Raw genomic sequence first — 17,809 nt, forward strand, 5'->3', positions numbered from 1 at the left:
TGAGCCCCGCGGAATCGGACCACACTGCTCCGGACTCCTAAAGCCAATGTAAATCACCTGTCACTCAACATTTCAACGTACGCCGTCGATCGGCATCGATCGGCAACACACCACCGAGGGTTCACCTGATCAGCTCACTCGCTGTTCCAGACCAATGGCCGATGGACTGCTGCTGCGCTTCGATGTAACCCTTCGATGGGAATGGAAGACTTTTCTATCTGTGATTTGTTTAATGATTGTAGATCACTAGAACCGAATTGCATTGATCGATGATTAAGGAGAGGATTCATCAACCATCTTAACATCGTCTGGCATATCTTCTCTCCAATATGAATTTATAGTCGATCCTTTGCAAGGGTTGAGACTGCAAGGTTGACCTAGATAAGAGAAGGCAATAGCAACAGGACCCCCGACCTGCTGGCGGGCGTGTACTGTGTTGTCATACTCGTGAACACGCGCGAACAGCTCCAAAAGGTGATAGAAGCCACAGACACAGGATCACAAGAGGCAGACAAGTCTGTACACTGCTATACCTTCGCCACAAGCTAGTCATCGCAATATGATGGATAGGATGTTAGTGAACCAGGGGCCGGTGCCAGCAAAGCAGAAGAAGAAAGAGAAGAAGGTACCGGCGGTCTACCGCGGTTCCATTCACAAACAATAATTAGCGTACGAGAAAGGAGCAAACAAGCGAGATCCGCAAACCCGTAAAACCAACATCCCGACTCTTGAACACAATACAATACAATACGCACGCTGCTGGCTACTAACCTGCCATCCATCCGCGAGCGTGCGCGCGCGCCCCAGTACCTCGCGTAGGCGTAGGCCATCGGCATGGAACAAACGAAAATGAATGATCGATTGAAACGACCTCAAAATGCGCCAAACATAGCCCAGACCCAGGCAGGGTGTACTTGTGTTCTTTTCTTTTGTGCCCCCGACGAACGAGCGACTCCTGCACGTTTTCGCTGGAAATGGAATAGACTAGACCGTCAGCAGAGTTGACGCAACGAATGGCGGTGCGGCGTTGTTAGAGACGGTTGTTAGTCACCATCACGTGCGAATGGCTTCCTTGCTTCCTTTCGCTCCAAGAAACCGAGGTGCTGTTGGCTGGCTGGCTGACCATCAATCATCTTGGTCGCCGATGATGATCGGGGTCGATCATCATTACGCAGCGTCTCGTCCTATTATGGCCCCGTACGACAACTGCCGCTAGTCCATGGGCAGCACTACTACGTGCGTACACCTCGCCTATACTACTACCACGTTGGCACTGTCTGCCTTCGACCTCCTCCGGACGCACGTCGATCGTAGATCGTAAGTAGCGGCAACCGGAAACTCGATTAGCTCGATCTACAACCTGTAGCCGAGCCGAACCGAAACCAAGCCTCGGTAGCACCTAAGTGGAGTTTAATCGACCTCCGCCACGATAGACACGAAAGCCCGTTTTGCGTTTCGGTTCCACCCGGTGTGAGCCTAACGGTGTGACCGCGTCGCAACTGGGGTGTTTAGCGAGCGTCAAATGTTATTGCCGACGCCGATAGTTGGTTGTTTGTTTTGTCGCGCTGCTGGATAGCAGTTGCCACTTCTGTACCAGAGAATTGAAGATTCGAAAGGAATCACGTCCACGTCCATACCAAGCAGTTGGTATGGATGGTATACGATCCAAATGCATTCAAATTGAAGCCAATAGCTGCAGAAGTGGAGAACTGAACGAATCAATTAGGAACTCAATCTAGCCAATTGAAAATTGATTAAGATACTCCGCCAATGAATCGGTCCGGTAAATGATGGGCGGTTTTGACACATTTACAATCAATCGTTACCGCTCCACTGCTGCTGCAATCTGGTCCAATCCAGACTGTCTGTGGACTGTGGAAGAGTTCTAATGGAAATGGTTATAAAAGTAGCTCCTCAGCTCAGCTTTCTCTGTCTATGGCCCCTCTATAAAGCTTCCATTTTCCAAATATCGATGATTTAACGCAATCTCGATCTTACAGGAAGGAAGATCTTTCATTTTAAACTTCCACACTGATCACGTCGTAACTCATAATTGATACCTAATGTGTCCACCAAGCCATCATGCGTTTCTATTAGTAGCTGTGCTCCGAGAAATAGCTACTACTTAGCGCTAGCGCTCTACCTCTTACTCATCTACTACTACTACTTAGCCTGCCAGCCAGCCAGCTCACTGAACCGGCTTCTCTCCACGCCAGCAGCGCTCTTCCTAATTGGTTTGTCTCTCACTATCGCTCTTCTCCATCCTCCCTCGAAAGGTTGGTCCGCTTTTCGTTTTATGTGATAACCTCCTCCCCCGAGCAGCGTTGATTCGCATTCGAGCACCAGCAACAGCATCAACAGCGGCAGGTGGTGGTGGTGGTGGCGGGGGTCTCGCTGACAAGAGACAACCAACCAACCAACCAACCAACCAACCAACCAAGTAAACTACTCTGTCTGACGCTTGTGCTGCTGGTACCGCGGCCGCTCTCGTATATATGACATAATTCAAGTTTTTGCTTCCTTCGTCCACCACCGTCACCCCGTCGTCCTTCCACCTGTTACCGCAACCCTTCCGATCCTCACCACCACGCCACCACACCGGTGCGTCAACAAACTCACAGCACAGCGTTGCTCTCGCCGCTCAATCTCCACGACAACGACGACGACGACGACGAGTCCTTGGTGCTCGGCGTATACTACGTACACACGCCGTTCGCCTGGTGGTGTCGGCTGGCCAGACACCGGGCCCGGGGAGGAATGTGGATGTGTGGATGGAAAGACGCGGAATTTTCGTTTCTTAATTTTGAGACAGCGTCGGCCCGATCCGCGATCACTCGCTCGTTCGTTCGCTCACTCGCGATCGTTCGCGATCGCTCACTCTCCCTTTCTCTCTGTCTCTCTCTCTCTCTTTCTCTCTCTGTGTGTTTTTTGATCAGAGCTTCGATCCGTGCGAGCCGCCATGCGTCCCCATTTAAACCACCCGTGAGCTGAAGAGCGGAACGCAGCAGCAGCAGCAGCAGCGCATAACAGCGTGAGTGAGTGATCACTTCGTGGCAAGACTCCGTACGGTGAAGAGTATAGCGCTCCGTCCGAGAACCGGCGGGCTCGATCCATCCATCCATCCATCCAACCATCCATCCATCCAGCCGTTCGCTAGATCAGTGTGCGCCGTTGGAATCGAGTTCTTGAGGTCGGTCAAGGCGGGCCCATTCGATTCGACCTATTGTTTCCTTTCCCACCTTTCGTGTGTGTGTGTGTGTGTGTCTCCTTGTGCGTGCGTTGTGTTGTGTGCCAGTGTTTCAAGGTTTGTTCGCGATTGTGTTCTGTCCTCTCTGTGTGTGTGTGAGTGTGTGTGTGTCATTGTGCGTCGCGTTGTTTTGGTGACCCCTACGGAGAAGTTCTGTGCACAAGATCAAGGTGTCCATACTCGGAACCACTAGAGTTGGATCCGGTGGATAAGGGCTCCAGTGTTACGAAGAGCTTGCCTATAAGCATCATCAAGTGCCCTGGACAAACCGAAAACACAAACCAAACCGCCAGAAGAGCTGCACAGACTCTGGAAGGAAGGTCCTCCAGGGGCCAAGGTCGCATCGCAGATGTTGCTGCTGGATCGGGGCAGCAGGATCGATTCGTCGACGTAAATGCACGCACCTCCTCGGTACATACGCATTGCGTCGTGTTAAGCGCGTGTGTGGTGACAAGTGTTTCTCTCGCAGTTCGCAGATCGTTGGGGGTCGCTCGCTGGAGCTGTGTTTGTAGCGACAGGCTGGCACGGTGGGACCTCCTGCTGCCTGGTTGCTTCAGTAGTAGTAGTAGTATTAGTGGTAGTGGTGGTAGTGGTAGTAGTCGACGTGGTGCGTGCGTGCGTGCCTGCGACAAACTTGACAAGCGACTGACAGCAGCCACCGTTGGGCAGGTGTTGGGTAGCCAATTCGCGATCACGGAGCCGGAGCCACCGTCAGCTCGTACACCCTCCCTTCCGCTTATGATGGACCGTCCATCCGCTCGATCTGCTCGAGAGCAGGATTCGTTCGCGAATTCGTTGCTCGCCCATCGAGTGACGCCTTCTCTGACGTTCGGTGTCACAGCACAGATGGTCACAGAGGTCCAGTCTAGTTGCTCTACTCTCATCACACGGCACGGCGACCAACTAGCGGCCAGTACGTACATCATGTACACACCGATCACAATGTAACATGTACCCACCCCTACACTACCGCAGTGACACTTGTCAACACAGCCGGCTGGCTTGCGAAGAACCTGCTGTACAACCGGCCTCGAGAGGTTGTGTGTCCGGTGCTCGAAAGCTGGCACCTGCAAACCCGCACACCGAGGAGGGCCGAGGGTGTAATGTTGGTCACCGTTTTGTGAGTTGCGAAACCGCGAACCCCCCGCGGGTGAACGACCTTTCTCTCTCTCTTGCTCTCTCTCTCTCCTATTGGGTTGGGACTTGGACTTTGGGTTTTTGTTTTTCCTATTGGCGATCGCGATCACCACACACCACGAGGAATGTCTTTCGACACGTCGTCGTCGTCGTCGTCGTCGTCGAGGTGATGCGCGCTCTGGGGGACAAGTTCAAAATCGCGATCAACGCTGGGCGGGTGCGAAAATGGTCGCTCTCGAGGGTGCAGCGCTTGGTTCGCACGTCACTCGGTTGCAGCAATGCACCCGGTTTTCGGGGCGGTGGTGGTTGCACGCTGGCCACCGGCTGTTCGAGCTCGTCTTGTCGAAACCAGCCACCATGTCTCCGATTGCGGTTTTCACGAGCAGGAAGAGCTGGTGTGCGATAACGTTGGCGTACGATTCGGGCCATCGCTGGATTGGACCTATTTTTAGGGGTTTGGCCCCAGTGTGCAGTCGAGGTCATTGATAGGACACTGACCCACAAATTCAGCAAATCAGCTGACGGTCGATGAGATATTTTGGAAGTGTCGGAACATAAGACTCTAAAGAACGACAGCAACATCAGAGCTCCAACTCTCTGGGAGGGATTTTGCTTCCTCCATGAGAGTTTCGTCGCCATAAAATAAGAGAAATTCCATAAAATTCCTTCCACGGCAATTACACTTCCTTATGCGGTTCGTCCTTTTAAGATCCCATGACATTAATTACAAGCTACAAGCATGTGGCCGTTATTGCTGTCTGCTGTTGCTGTTGTTGCTGCTGTTGCTGCGTTGCGTAAGATCCATCCCCCCCGCCAAATAAAGAAGTCTCGGAAATCTCATCACAAACTCTCGGATTCCCGGATCATAATTTGGGCGTTAAGTCGATAATTTACCGCACGGAACAACCGAACTTCGCCACCAGCCCTTGCCTTACGGCGAGCGTGTCGCACATCTTCTGCAGACCAGCTGCTTCTTTTTAATGTTTTTTTTTTCGGAATCGAGAAATCGCGAGTGCTGTATAGCGTGTGAACTGCGTGTTTTAACCTCGCACCGACACAGGCGGACTAGCGGGCGGAGGTGTGAGAAGTGATCGTCCTCGAAACTCTCCGAACGTCTCCGATTGACGGAAGTGTAACAAGCTGCATGTAATGAGCTTGCTGAACATGGCCATCGCACAGAACGGATGCCGTTGACGTGTGGAAGCTGTTCGCGGATATGTAACTCGCTAACGGTAGCTAACTGTGGGCGAGTGAGACTCGGTAGCGAGTGGAATTGAAATCGGAATCCTAGTTTGATACAGAGACAGCAACATGTTTTAGAAACTGAGTTGCAGGTTGAGCAGCTGTAGCATCTATTTTTGACATTTAATTGCAACCATCTGTTACTTTAATGAAGAATCATTTGCTACATACCCTTTTCAAGTCAAACTACTGCTCAACTTCTCCAGAGTATCATTTACCTGCTGCTGCTCATGTTGTGCCCGAGTGGCCTCATTACGTGTCACCCGATCGCTACGGCAGATCAGTTTCGCGAATCGCGATCACCAATCTCTAGCTGTCTTCAACCAACCTCCAACCACCAAACCACCAAAAGGTTAAGGTTTGTGCTGGATGCTGAATTGTTTTTTGGTATCAAGTTTAAAACAGAAAACCGATTCCATCGCCCGATTCCGCTGGAATTCCCCGTCCTGCGCTTCGACGCGGCATCAATTCGCACACGAAGATGAATATGCAAATTGATTGCTGCCCGCGAGAGCTCTGGCGATCTCACTTCCGCCGATCGAAAACCTTGGTGACGATTCACGTCGCATGCAATAATTGGATCAAAACGTGGCTCGCGAGCTTAAAAGTGCTATAAAGGTTGGTGGTTCCGGTACGAAATTGTGAACGGCTTTCGGCTTTTCGGTGGAAAAATGGTGACCATTTAGGACGCTGAAGGTTGAAGGTTGTGAGCCAATTTCACGAACGCGCGCGTCAATCGCGAACACCTTTGTTTTTTGTTTCTCCCCATAAAGGATTGGGAGGGGTCGCATGTAGGTGCGATGGTGTAGCATAAACCTCCCTGCATCAGACCCCTGGCTTAGATTGGCATACTGACTACCGACGAGACCTTGACCAACAATCCCGCAGCCAGCAGCCAGCGCAAGGTTTGTTTGATGGCGAAGAACGTCGTCATCAAACCTAAAATTACGGAAGATTTATTGGCCAACAATCAGGCTGGGACGCTCGAGAGGCACAGCAGAGACAGTGAGCTTGATTGAATTATGGCAACAAAGCACTATGATCAACGCTCCAGCAGCGAACTGGCGATCATTAAACCACAATTGCGCTGTCACACGAAACGAAGCCTCCTAGCCGTGTGCCCTAGAGGAACCTGTAAGAGATCTGCGAGATGCCAAATGGAACACATTACACGATCGGTCTAGCTCGGTTTGCCTCGGATCGGACACCAACGGACCCGTTTATGTCACCGCAAGATCGAACGCAATCGAGCATACAACTTGTGGCCACAACATAGCCGTAGCGTAAGCGCGTAACCGTAAGCGCGTTGATGAGCAATCCGTTTGGTGACTCTGGATGGAGGGATGATGTGGAGGGACCTAGGGAGAGAGTAATTGCAGATAATCTCGTTAAGTGACAAGACAGTGCGGGGCCGACAGCCGACCGGTACTGTGTGTGTGTGCGGCTGGCGTGCGAGCCGAGAGCCTGTCACGTTCTGCGGCGCCATCGTGTACCCCGTGTGTTCGGTGCTTGATCGGTGGTCCACCACGACACGACAAAGTGACGGATTATCCGGTTCGAGTGCCGATGGCGTAGCACGCGGTAAGCAACCTATTACCTCACACGCAGACGCACACACGAGCTCCTTGCGCCTTTCGTGATGATCGACTTGCGAGCAAAATCATTTCGACACGCAATTGATTGAGCAATATAAGAGGCGTCAGTGCCAGGCAGGACAAGGACGCCTGATTGCCCACCAAATAGTACCATCGATCGACCGTCGGCATGCGGGACATCATAATTAAAAGAATTTCCAATCTTCGCTACCTCGTATATCGTTGGTCACGATTTCGACGATCAAACGTCAGAAAACCCGAGCGAAGGGAAAACAGGAAACCGACCTATTGATGCTATAAACGATGTGCACATCGCCGGGAGGATCATAAACCTATTGACACGAGTTCGCCAAAAATTTTCGTCCACCGTCCCCCTTGGGGTGTGGCCTCTCCGAAACCCCTTTCACTTTGTTCGCCTTCTTTGCACGGAGCTCGGACCTCCGCCCCAAAAGTTTACGATTCGCGTGAACTCAATTGCCCCTTGTGCGATTGTTTATTTGTCCGGATCTGGAGCCAAGATCGGCAACGATCAAGGGTTGCATACATTGTCGTGTATGAGATAGTGCCTTTCGCCCGAAATGTACAGTGCACTCAGCTGACAGTATGACTGCTGCCAACGGCGAGAGCTACTTACTTTGCTTCACCGGTTCAGATCTACCAGTAGTAGCAGCAGCGCTAGCAGACAGACAGCATGTCATCATTAGAAATACATTACTCACCGCGGGACGGCTCTCCCGCAAGATCAACTGCCTGTTGCCTGTTGGACTGGCAACCGGATACCCTCCTATATCCGCTACACCCTTCGGTTCCGATCTGTCCCATTGATCGTTATTTTTAAAAAAGGATCACTTAGTATCTGGATGCATCTCGGTGCATCCGATGGCGGCATGAAAATAGCTCCCGATTCATGTCGGTTTCGTTACCGAAGAAAGGAAGCCCGTTTCTTGTTCTTATTCTTCGTGCTCTGTACACTTCACAGCTGACACCGTTTAATGGACAGCAGAGTAGAGGGTTTTTGCAATCTATGACTTCCGTGCGAAATCCGTGGCCAATTTTTCATCGACACCAAGCGAGCGAGAGGGCGCGCGCACACGCGATGTCATGGATCACCGACAACACACCTGTTTCGCAGGAAGATCGGCCAGGAAGTGCGCCGCTTGTTTACGATCGCAGCTGATGAAGGCGTTCATGTTGATCGTGACGAATTTATGGGAATGTTGGATCTCGTGTTTGCAAAAAAAAAAACCCGTGAACGAGCCGTGTTCTGGTTGGCTTATGTGCATGCAGCACATCGATTGCTAATGAGGTCTAACTTTCTAGTTCTAGATGCAAATCGTAATGGTCCAGTGAATTCCTTTACGTCATTTGATTGAATCATTGAGCTATGAAACCTTGTACCTCTCAACTAGACACATTAGGTTTGCCAAATTGTAAAAGTGTTGTCACCTCATCAACGGCTCAACGCCTCGCCCTCCATCTGGAGGGCAACGCAATTGCGAACTAGACACCCTTGCCCAACACTCAAGAGTCTCTCGTAACCATCGCTTAGGGTCTGAGTCTGTAGTATAAAACGGCCAACTGCGAGCTCCTCGAGTTGTTTGAGCAAAAGTTGTGCAAAACTGTCGCTGGAAAACAAATACACCAGCAGAATGGCAGAACGCGGTAGAAGGCGCTCGATGCTCGAGGCATCAGACGTTCGAGGTCCTCCTAGCTGCTCTCCAGCGAAGGCGGTGGGTTGCAGCCATCGTCACCATCGCTGCTGGGGGGGCTAATCTACATTTTAATCATTCCAATCACCACCTTCAAAACGCGCGCGCGCAAGCACTACGAGCGCGATCGACGACGAGCTCCGCGGCACGGAGGTCAACAAATTAGCCGTGCGATCACACAGGTGACGACCCGTCAAATGGCACATTCTTGGCCGACTTCCTTCCACATCCATCCTCCGCAGGATCGTCTGTATCTATCTTGGAGGCAGGCAATTACTTACTGCTGTTCAAAACAAGCAACGGATCGGCGGTCTAGGTCTATAGGTCTGCCTGCTAGCGATCGCCGACCTCCTTCGTCGGTGCAGAGAGGGTACACCATGAGTTCCACGATGAAAAGCATTAGGACACCAGGGTCACCACCACCACCACCACCAACGACGCTCGATGACGCTCGAGGAGGGCCCTCAAGTGCGAGCGCAAGTTGAGCATATAATCAGCCATTCGACTTGACGTAAGATCAACCAAGATCGCACCCGGGGGGTCACCGGCAGACCGACAGACCGTAGCAACAGATGGGTAGCGAGTGAGAGAGAAAGCCTGCGCGGCCTGTACGGAAGCTGTCGGGCCTGTCCGGATTGGACAGCGATCAAAATTCGGTGGCTCCAGGCATCCAGCCGTTTGACAGGAGTGAACGCAACGATGCCAAAAATGGCGCACTCGGCGAAAACATGCACACGCAATGCACACGCTGGCCCTTCACTTGCTCCGGCCTATCGCCCTGTCGGTCTGCTCTTGATGGACAGATGCAAGTGGCCCACACGGTGCGCGCGATATCACGAGAGGCTTTTGCGTGCGATCGTCGTCCGTTCGATGAGCCACGACACAGCGCATGGAATGGAACTGGCACACGACTACGGAACGGAAATGAAAGGAAATGCCTTTCTGCTCCGTTGGACTGATCGATCGACCGATCGCCCGTCGATTATTGACGTTTTGCAAAACGATCCCAACGATCGTCTTATGAAGATGGATGACGGCGTTAAATCCGGAACTAACCGGGTGCTAAATCCCCGCAAAGCGAAACGAAAGCACAAACGATCGATCAACACAAACCACCGGGTGGTGAGGTTATGTTCGCAAAGCCCGTGTTATGATGGCCCATCTGTCAGGGCAGGTCAGGGGGATGGTTGATCATTCATCGCGCACTAATCGCTGCTTAGCGCTGCTAAAGGGAGCCCTTTCGTCGGGGTATCCTATCCTCCCGCGAGACCACCGGGTGCGTGTGCGTACGAATCTTATAAATAAATCCTCGGTAGCATATGATGATACGCGTGCAGAGGCGCAGAGTTGGATTGCGTCCATCTTGTACTTCGAGGCGTGCGCGATGAGATGATAAAGCATTACCGCCGGCGGGCTGACTAGCTGGCTAACCAGCCGGCCGGCGTTGGTGATGTTTATTTTCGTGCGATTGAAAGTGAAATTTACGCATTTTTTGTCGGTATTTTTGGCGAAACCACGCTGTGCTGTTGCGCCATTTGTTTTTAGATTTGGGCAAACCAACCCCCCCGGCGGGCAGGAGAGGGTAGGACAGGGCTGGCAGGTCTGTTTACATCCGCTGCTGCTGGTCGTCTCATGAGCCGGTCAGTGGCGCTGAACACCCTCGAGAAGTTTGCGAGAGATTAAGCATTAAGAATTGGAATCCGATGTTGATGATGATCGCACCGCAAGATGAAGATTGCAATTACCGGACTTGTCTGCTCCAGGATATTCAGAGGAAAGCCTTGGTACTGGACTGGTCACTGTCGGATTAGTCGGATTAGGAAACATGTTTAATTCCGTTATGGGGATATGAAACTCCTTCTGCTCTACTTTGTCACCGCAAGTAATCTCTCTGTAAATCCCCCCGCGTGGTGCTGACAGCATGATTTATGCGTGTCGGCCAACATGTTCGCTAACCGCGTGCCCGGTATTAGCAAATGCCGGACCACTCGAGTCTCGAGCGAGGTTTTTGGTCTAGATGTTTTCGGTTCAACCAAAGGCCACTCTCCTCGCAAAACCCGTTTTTGGGGGCGGCGACGGCGCAATGTCCAGTCCGATACAACCGCTGGACGAGATAAACGTAATTGCTGCAATATGTTTCTTTCCCCCCTTTCCCCTTCGGGAGGGCGTCGCGAATGTCGTCCTGGTACGTCGGCGCGACGCGACAAACGGACTCGTCGCAAGAGAAATGTAATCTGTCTCCGCTCATAATTAGCGAAATCAATCTACGCTCACGCGGATTTCGGCGTGCAACCGACCGTTTCCGAGGTTTACGATCGCGATTAAGTGATCTGCCTTGGTCTGTCGAGGGACCGGGCCCGCCAAAAAACGCTGGAAGCCTGCTTTCAACACATGTATCCCTCCTCCGCTTCAGCTGTCCGGCAGAGTTCATTTCATTATTCAATTATCCTCAGCGGCGGGGCGGACTTCTCGACGTTCCCGTGGAGGAGTGTCTCCGTAAAGGACCAAACTGACCCCGCAAGCCAAGGGTGCAGAGTAGCCATTCACTCGGAGATAGAGATCAGCGAAGAAGCAGAAGACGAGGGCGGCCACCAAAAGACGCACGATAATTAGCTAGCCAACCAGTTCCACAAATTTATCCCATGTGCTGACAGAGACCATTAGGGATCTGGTGTTCCAATCTGGCCACCGTAATCCGGACGAGAATCAGGATTCGGGTTTCAGTGAGCAACGTTTGCGTAATTCGTTATCGGGACATTCGATCGGACCACTTCCACTTCTCAGAGCAAAAAGTTGGGAGAAGGAACTGCGAACGAACTAATTAGAATGTGCTGTTGACTCTGCCTTTCTTGAAGGATTGACTCAACGTAGTTCTCTTCTACACTGATTGATCCTCCCTAAGACATCGCCAGTCGGGTTTTGATCTAATGTAAATTCTAATAAATGGGTCAGCATATTAAAAACCCCTTTTGCGATTGAAATGATGCCAATGAAGACATTGTGACGGCGTTGTTGGGCATGACATGGATCTTGATGGGTTCCGTTCGATCGATCCATCGATCGCGATATGATGCAGCACTCAAAACATTCGCGATTGGCTGGCGCCACTGTACCGATTGAATGAATAATTCAAACGGAAACTCCTCACTCACAATTCACATTCGTCAGGCTTCAGACCGTCCGCATGTCAGTCAGCTACTGACTGGAGGTCTACACGCAGAGGATCACGTTTGATGGTCGTCAGTTGTCGGCCAACGGATCTCGCATCTGCCTCGGTCACCCCTCACATTGATTGACATCGACGTTGGCGAAAGTTTGCAAACGACTCCTCACTCCTCTGACAACAAACGGATTGAATCGAAACCACGGTTCGTTGGTTCGTTGACCACCGTTGAGATCGAGGCGCCTGGGACGAGACACTGGAACGGGCTGATAATTCGTTCAAAACCATGTTGATGGCTCTCGATTAGTGGGTGTGAATCATAAATGAAACTGTTTTGGATGGCATATCTGCGCGAGCATCTTGGCGTCCACGGATACGGTGGCAGGTTTGTGGCAAACCATCTACGGTGGAATTAATATTCTATCCCCAATATCCGGGCCTCAATTGAAAATCATTTCATCTCGGACAGCATTTGAAAAGGAAGGAAAGAAATAAAAATGGTGTAGATTGAAGAGTCTGATGGGTTCTCGCTCGACTACGGTACCATGATCTCATATAACGGCGATCGCAAAGCAGATTTGCTCGCTTTGGAACAATCGCGAAACGAAATTCAATCCCCGAAGGTGTGAGACCACCACAAAACCACCTCCTCGGCTGCACCTGCATAAATGGAGAGGATCACGCGTGCAAACAGGATTACAACACACACACACAAACACAAAAAATACTTTCCAAAAAGGCAACGTCAATACGCTTTGCTTTGGCTCCAAAAGTCAGTACCCCGGATCGCCGATCAGAACTCGATCGATCGTTCGATCGATCGATCCTTTCTCTTTCCGAGTGTGGAGTTCGAGTTTGGCAGCACCATCCCCCCGCGGTGGGGGTCGTAATGGTTGTTTTACTCTGGATCACTTGGTTTTGGGCCACCGTCGCAGTGACGACTAATTATCGTAAAAACCGCGAGTTGAAACACACCGCGGTTCGCGCGTTCACGTAAAGTGATTTGGACAGGCCATAAGTAAGCGGGAACATTAATAAGACTTAAGCCCGCCGTCGACGACTGTCGTCGACGGTGCGTTTTGTGAAAACCAGACGATGAACCGACGGAGCGAAGATTCTTCCTGGGGACAGAGAGAGAGAGAGAGAAACGCATCACATCAAGAGGTCACCAGCACCACCTTCTTTAAATTTATGAATATTATTACCCTTTGTTTGACGCGAGGCGTGAAGAGAGGCCCCCGTTTTTAGTTGGTATCCCCCGGAGGTGGGGGGAAGGAGGTCGGATTGTGCCAAAACACAGGCGAATCCCAAAAAAGGGAAAGTTAATTGTGACCGACACACCCCGACATAGCCTAAACGTAAACCGTGCGTGGGTTTTTTGCGGTTGCTTGTGGCACAGAATCCTGACAATATGCGCGTTCGGTTGCCCGGGTTAACTGCCTTAATTGAAGCTGGCACGGACAACGCACCGATCACCATCATCCAGCTGTGTCGATCGTTTGCTGCTACTTCTTGCGTTCGGCATCATTGTCCTTCGTTAGGGGATTCCACTAAAAACCGCGCACGCTGCTATGCTGAACATACCACTGTCTCGGATCGTCCGCTGAATCGTGTAGTACATAACTTGTGCACATGTAATGAACCTCGGCGTGCGATGCTTATGCTGTGGACCGCAAGTTATGGACTGGCCACCGCACTGCTCGCCGTATTGTTTGATTTCAATTAAGACCTTTAACGAGACATCATTTACCACCTGCCTGCCTGGCGGACTGTCGGTGGTGTGCCGGAACCTGTTTTCGCCGTTGGAAGCGAATGCGAGAATCCGGCGTATAATCGCACGCTCATCGCTTTCGGATGCCCCGAATAATTGCAACCGGCATCAGTTGGCCCCAACACTTGGTATCATTACGATGGTCGCAATCATCATAATTATGTTGGGATGCAAGTCTCCTGTACGTGTTGGACGGTGTACATCATTTACGACATTCAGAGCGGTGCTGATGGTTATGTTTTTTTTATGGTTTTCCATTTTAATATCAAAGTCTGAGGGAACCGCAACACTCGAATTATTATGGCGTGTCCTACTGCAGGGCCATTAAAACGTGACATTTCTAGATCGCAAAAGCTACGATATCACGGGTAATTCCGGACCAGTTCGTCCGGTGAACCTCATGGGCACCACAAACACACATTAAAATCTAAGAGGAAAAACCGGAACATAAAATCCCGCGATCCGCCGGCTCCGGATTGGTGTCGATGGCCATAAACGGTTTTCAAGGATTTTCTCGATCGAACCGCCCCAAAACCGGCGGACGGAAAAGCTGGATCATGGATAGCAATCGTCCTGCGGCCACGTCATTGTGAAAGGGATCACTGGGTCTGGCCTTAGACGAACTCCGTATGCTGCTCATGTTCATGGAGGATCATTAAAAGTTTAAACGAACTGAGTGCACACTGGATCAGTTCTCGTGAAGGTTGGCCAGTGGCCAGAAGCTCACTCTGGCTTCTGAGGATTCAACTTCTTCGTCCAATCGATATGGAAAGTGGTTCTCGCTCGATCGCTACGTTTTTACGATCATTTTCCGGTCAAACCTGGCACCCGAGCAAACACCAGTAGCCATTGAGCAACACTCTTGCCCTGTAGTGCGTGAATCACATTCTCGGACCCTCTTGAACGCTCCACTCCAGTGACTTTGTGGCCCGGCAATTCAGTGAAGTGGAATCAATCTTGATGGCCCCGTCGATGGTGAACTGTGATTCAAAGTCGCTATAAGCCGCTTCCACCGTGATTGCCAATCGCTATCTTCCTTTTTCCATCGATTCCGTAGAGATAGATAGAGAGGCGCTATCGTGAAGGCGCGAGTGTGAAGTGAACACGTGCTGCACACACGTTCAAACAATTCAATTTCAAAGTGTCGTCGTCTTCGTCGTTAAACCGAGTCCCAAGTGTCGGCCAAACAGTGTGACAAACAGTGAGTGGAACCATCTCGTCGAGGTCCCCGGTACTTCGGAATGATGTTTCGACATCCTCGTAAACAGTGAAAACGATCGTAACTGCACCAAGGCGATAGTGGCATCGGTGAACAAGAGTGTGTTTGTGCGTGCGTGTGTGATCGGTGGTGCTCCATCGACCGATGGATCGACCGTAGTGGCACATTCGCCGTGCGAGCAACTTCCCTTGAGACATCTTCATTCGGGAAGGTGGTCCAGTCCAGTGACTCCGTTGACCTATAGACCACATTCCACTTAAAACGTACCCTCGTGGAAAGGGAGGAATTTCTCAAGAATTCCGAAATGTCATCGTCGTCGTCGGTGGCGGCAGCGGCGGCGGTGCACGGTGCCGGCAAAAACGGGAATACCGGCAACGGGAGCAGCACCACCGGTGCCAAGTATGATCGTAGCATCGAGGATACGGTCGTGGCACTGAGACGCGAACTGCGCACCGTTTATGAGACACTCCGTGAGCAGAACGAGAAGCTGGTCGATCTGGAGAAGGATGTGCGCGATCGGGACATTAGCATCCGGTATCTGAAGAATGAGTACCGGAAGCTGAAGGAGTACTATCAGTGCAGCAAGAGTGACCTCTCGGTGCCACCCAACTTTGCACTGAATGGTGCTGGCGGCGGTGGTGGTGGCGGCGGTGTGGCCAACAAGGAGAATATGATGCTGCGCGAGCACCTCGGTTCGGCCAGCGTCGAGGATCTGCTGCAGAAGCTGCAGAAGGAGCTGAAGGAGAAGGAGGCGATGGTGCGCGAGCTAAACCAGAAGGTGATCCGCCTGTCGAACAATCTGATCTACGTGCAGAAGGAATCACTCAGCAAGGACGACCGGCTGGATGAGCTGCAGAACGAGATCGACAAGTTCCGGCAGGTGGTAAGTAGTGTGGCCGTAGGAGAGGGAGAAGAAGAAGAAGAAGTCGGTGACGCCTGACAGCAGGACTGATCACTCGTTTATCCCCCGTTCCCCATGTTGCAGGTGCGCCCCATCACGAAGGCGATGATCGAGAAGCGATGCTCGGAGGATACGTTCGATGCGTGGTCACCGGGCGTCGAGAATACGCGCATCCTGCCCGTCACGGAGACGCGCATCAAGCGGCAGGCTATCAGTGCGGAACCGCTGTCCTCGTTGGCCGGAATGCAGGGCGATCTCATCAAGATACCGAAATCATCGCTGTAAGCTATCTGGATCGTATGACCCTTACTGTGGTTCACCTCGGTCACCCTTACTGTGTCGACATCACACTATCGAGGTTTCCGCGTACTCCGGCGAAGGCTATTCCCATGGATTGGAATCGTGAGAGTCTGGCGCGTGTTTGTGTGTGGGCTGAGGTTCCGAGTTCTGGTCCAAGTTCTCACCGCTCTCGAAGTTGACAGGAGGCGTGGAGGTGTGATCGAGACTTGGACAAGGAACGAAGTCACTTCCTGTGTCCACGGTGTTTGACAGTCGGACATAGAAATGGAAGTCGCGGATCGCAAGAACTCCCGTTCTTGGACCACGCAGATGTTGCCGCTATAAATCATGGCCGCGAACTACTCTACTCTCTGCCGTGGTTCGCTTTGGCAGCCGAGGTATCCGATTCGCATCTCACGGATTTCGATGTTTTCCTGCCAATTCAACGCTCGGCAATGGCACTAGGCAATGACCGGCCCGGCCAGGCCGTTCGCGTGCTCGCTGGTAGTTAATTAAAATGTTTACATTTCACCCCGACCGGTGCGATTGGTGTAGGTAGATCGGTCGGTTTGGTGCGTATCGGTCGCGCAAATTAAGCGGAGCGCATTAATACTGTCACTGATTAGACCGAGACTAAGACCGTCGACAGATCGTTCGCTGCGGATGGTTGGTGTGCGGCGATGGATCGAATCCGCGACGCGACGCATGATTTGCGCTGCATCGTCGTGCCCATGGTCCCTCCGGCCATACGGCAATCACACTCGGTGCATCGCAGAGATTGGCGACGCGAGCAAGAGACGCCGGTTGGTACGCATGTTGGTACCGTACGTACCAAACGTTCCTTCATTCGGTTCGAGAGGTGATTGTCGCCATCGCCGTGCACCGTTTCATTAGGGCCTGGCCTGGTCTTGGTCTGGAATTGCCCACCATCACCATCACCAGAACGCAGTGTTAATGTAGAGGAACAATTTAATTCAATTTAAATTAATACCTCACGACACCGATTAGAAGTAATCGGATCTGACACGGTGCACGGCCAGAGGCATGGCATGGCATGCCAGACACCCATCAGCGGCAGTGCGTACACCACGCCTCGCACGCATTTGCATTATGCGTGGTGTAAGGTTGGTGGTCTACGCGTTGGCGATGGAAAGTGAAATGTGATACCCTGTTTTTTTTTCGGGGCGCACTGGAAAGGAGGCGTTAAGGACTCAGGTACCTTACAGGTGGGAGGATCGAGGAATGTAGCAAGGATTGTAGCTCATAGGACGACGCAAATCACTTTACACTTAACTCTTCTTGCATTCCTTTGTTGGTTATGGCACTGTCTGTCAATCATACTTTTAAATGCTGTTGAAATGTTGTTCCACTCAACATTTGCATAATAATATCGCTTGTAACATTAACTGGAATGCATTCAAGTTCGCACTTTTATCTAGTGTTCGCAAATCAAAGAAATGTGAGTATTATCCATTGAATGTATTATACATTCGATTATCCACATTTTAACCATTGCATTTAACCTGTGTTACTGGAAAGCTAATTT

The 17,809-nt window shown here is 51.4% G+C and overlaps 1 protein-coding gene across 5 annotated transcripts in view; it reads left to right on the forward strand.

Moving 5' to 3' along the window:
- Positions 1-17,809, forward strand: part of LOC125950403 (cGMP-dependent protein kinase, isozyme 2 forms cD4/T1/T3A/T3B) — a 104,564-nt gene that overhangs the window by 42,404 nt on the left and 44,351 nt on the right. Inside the window, exons 1-3 of one of the 5 annotated variants that reach the window (XM_049678372.1) lie at positions 3,062-3,190; positions 14,922-15,966; positions 16,069-16,265. The exons of 3 other annotated variants lie outside the window; for them this stretch is intronic. In XM_049678372.1, coding sequence (XP_049534329.1) covers positions 15,388-15,966; positions 16,069-16,265 — 776 coding nt within the window. In that variant the 5' untranslated portion in view covers positions 3,062-3,190; positions 14,922-15,387. Of the gene's footprint in view, positions 1-3,061; positions 3,305-14,921; positions 15,967-16,068; positions 16,266-17,809 lie in introns of those variants that run through there. One more of the 5 variants, XM_049678370.1, reaches the window with a different exon arrangement.

Source organism: Anopheles darlingi, chromosome 2, assembly GCF_943734745.1.
Source record: "Anopheles darlingi chromosome 2, idAnoDarlMG_H_01, whole genome shotgun sequence".
NCBI classification, from domain to species: Eukaryota; Metazoa; Arthropoda; class Insecta; order Diptera; family Culicidae; genus Anopheles; species Anopheles darlingi.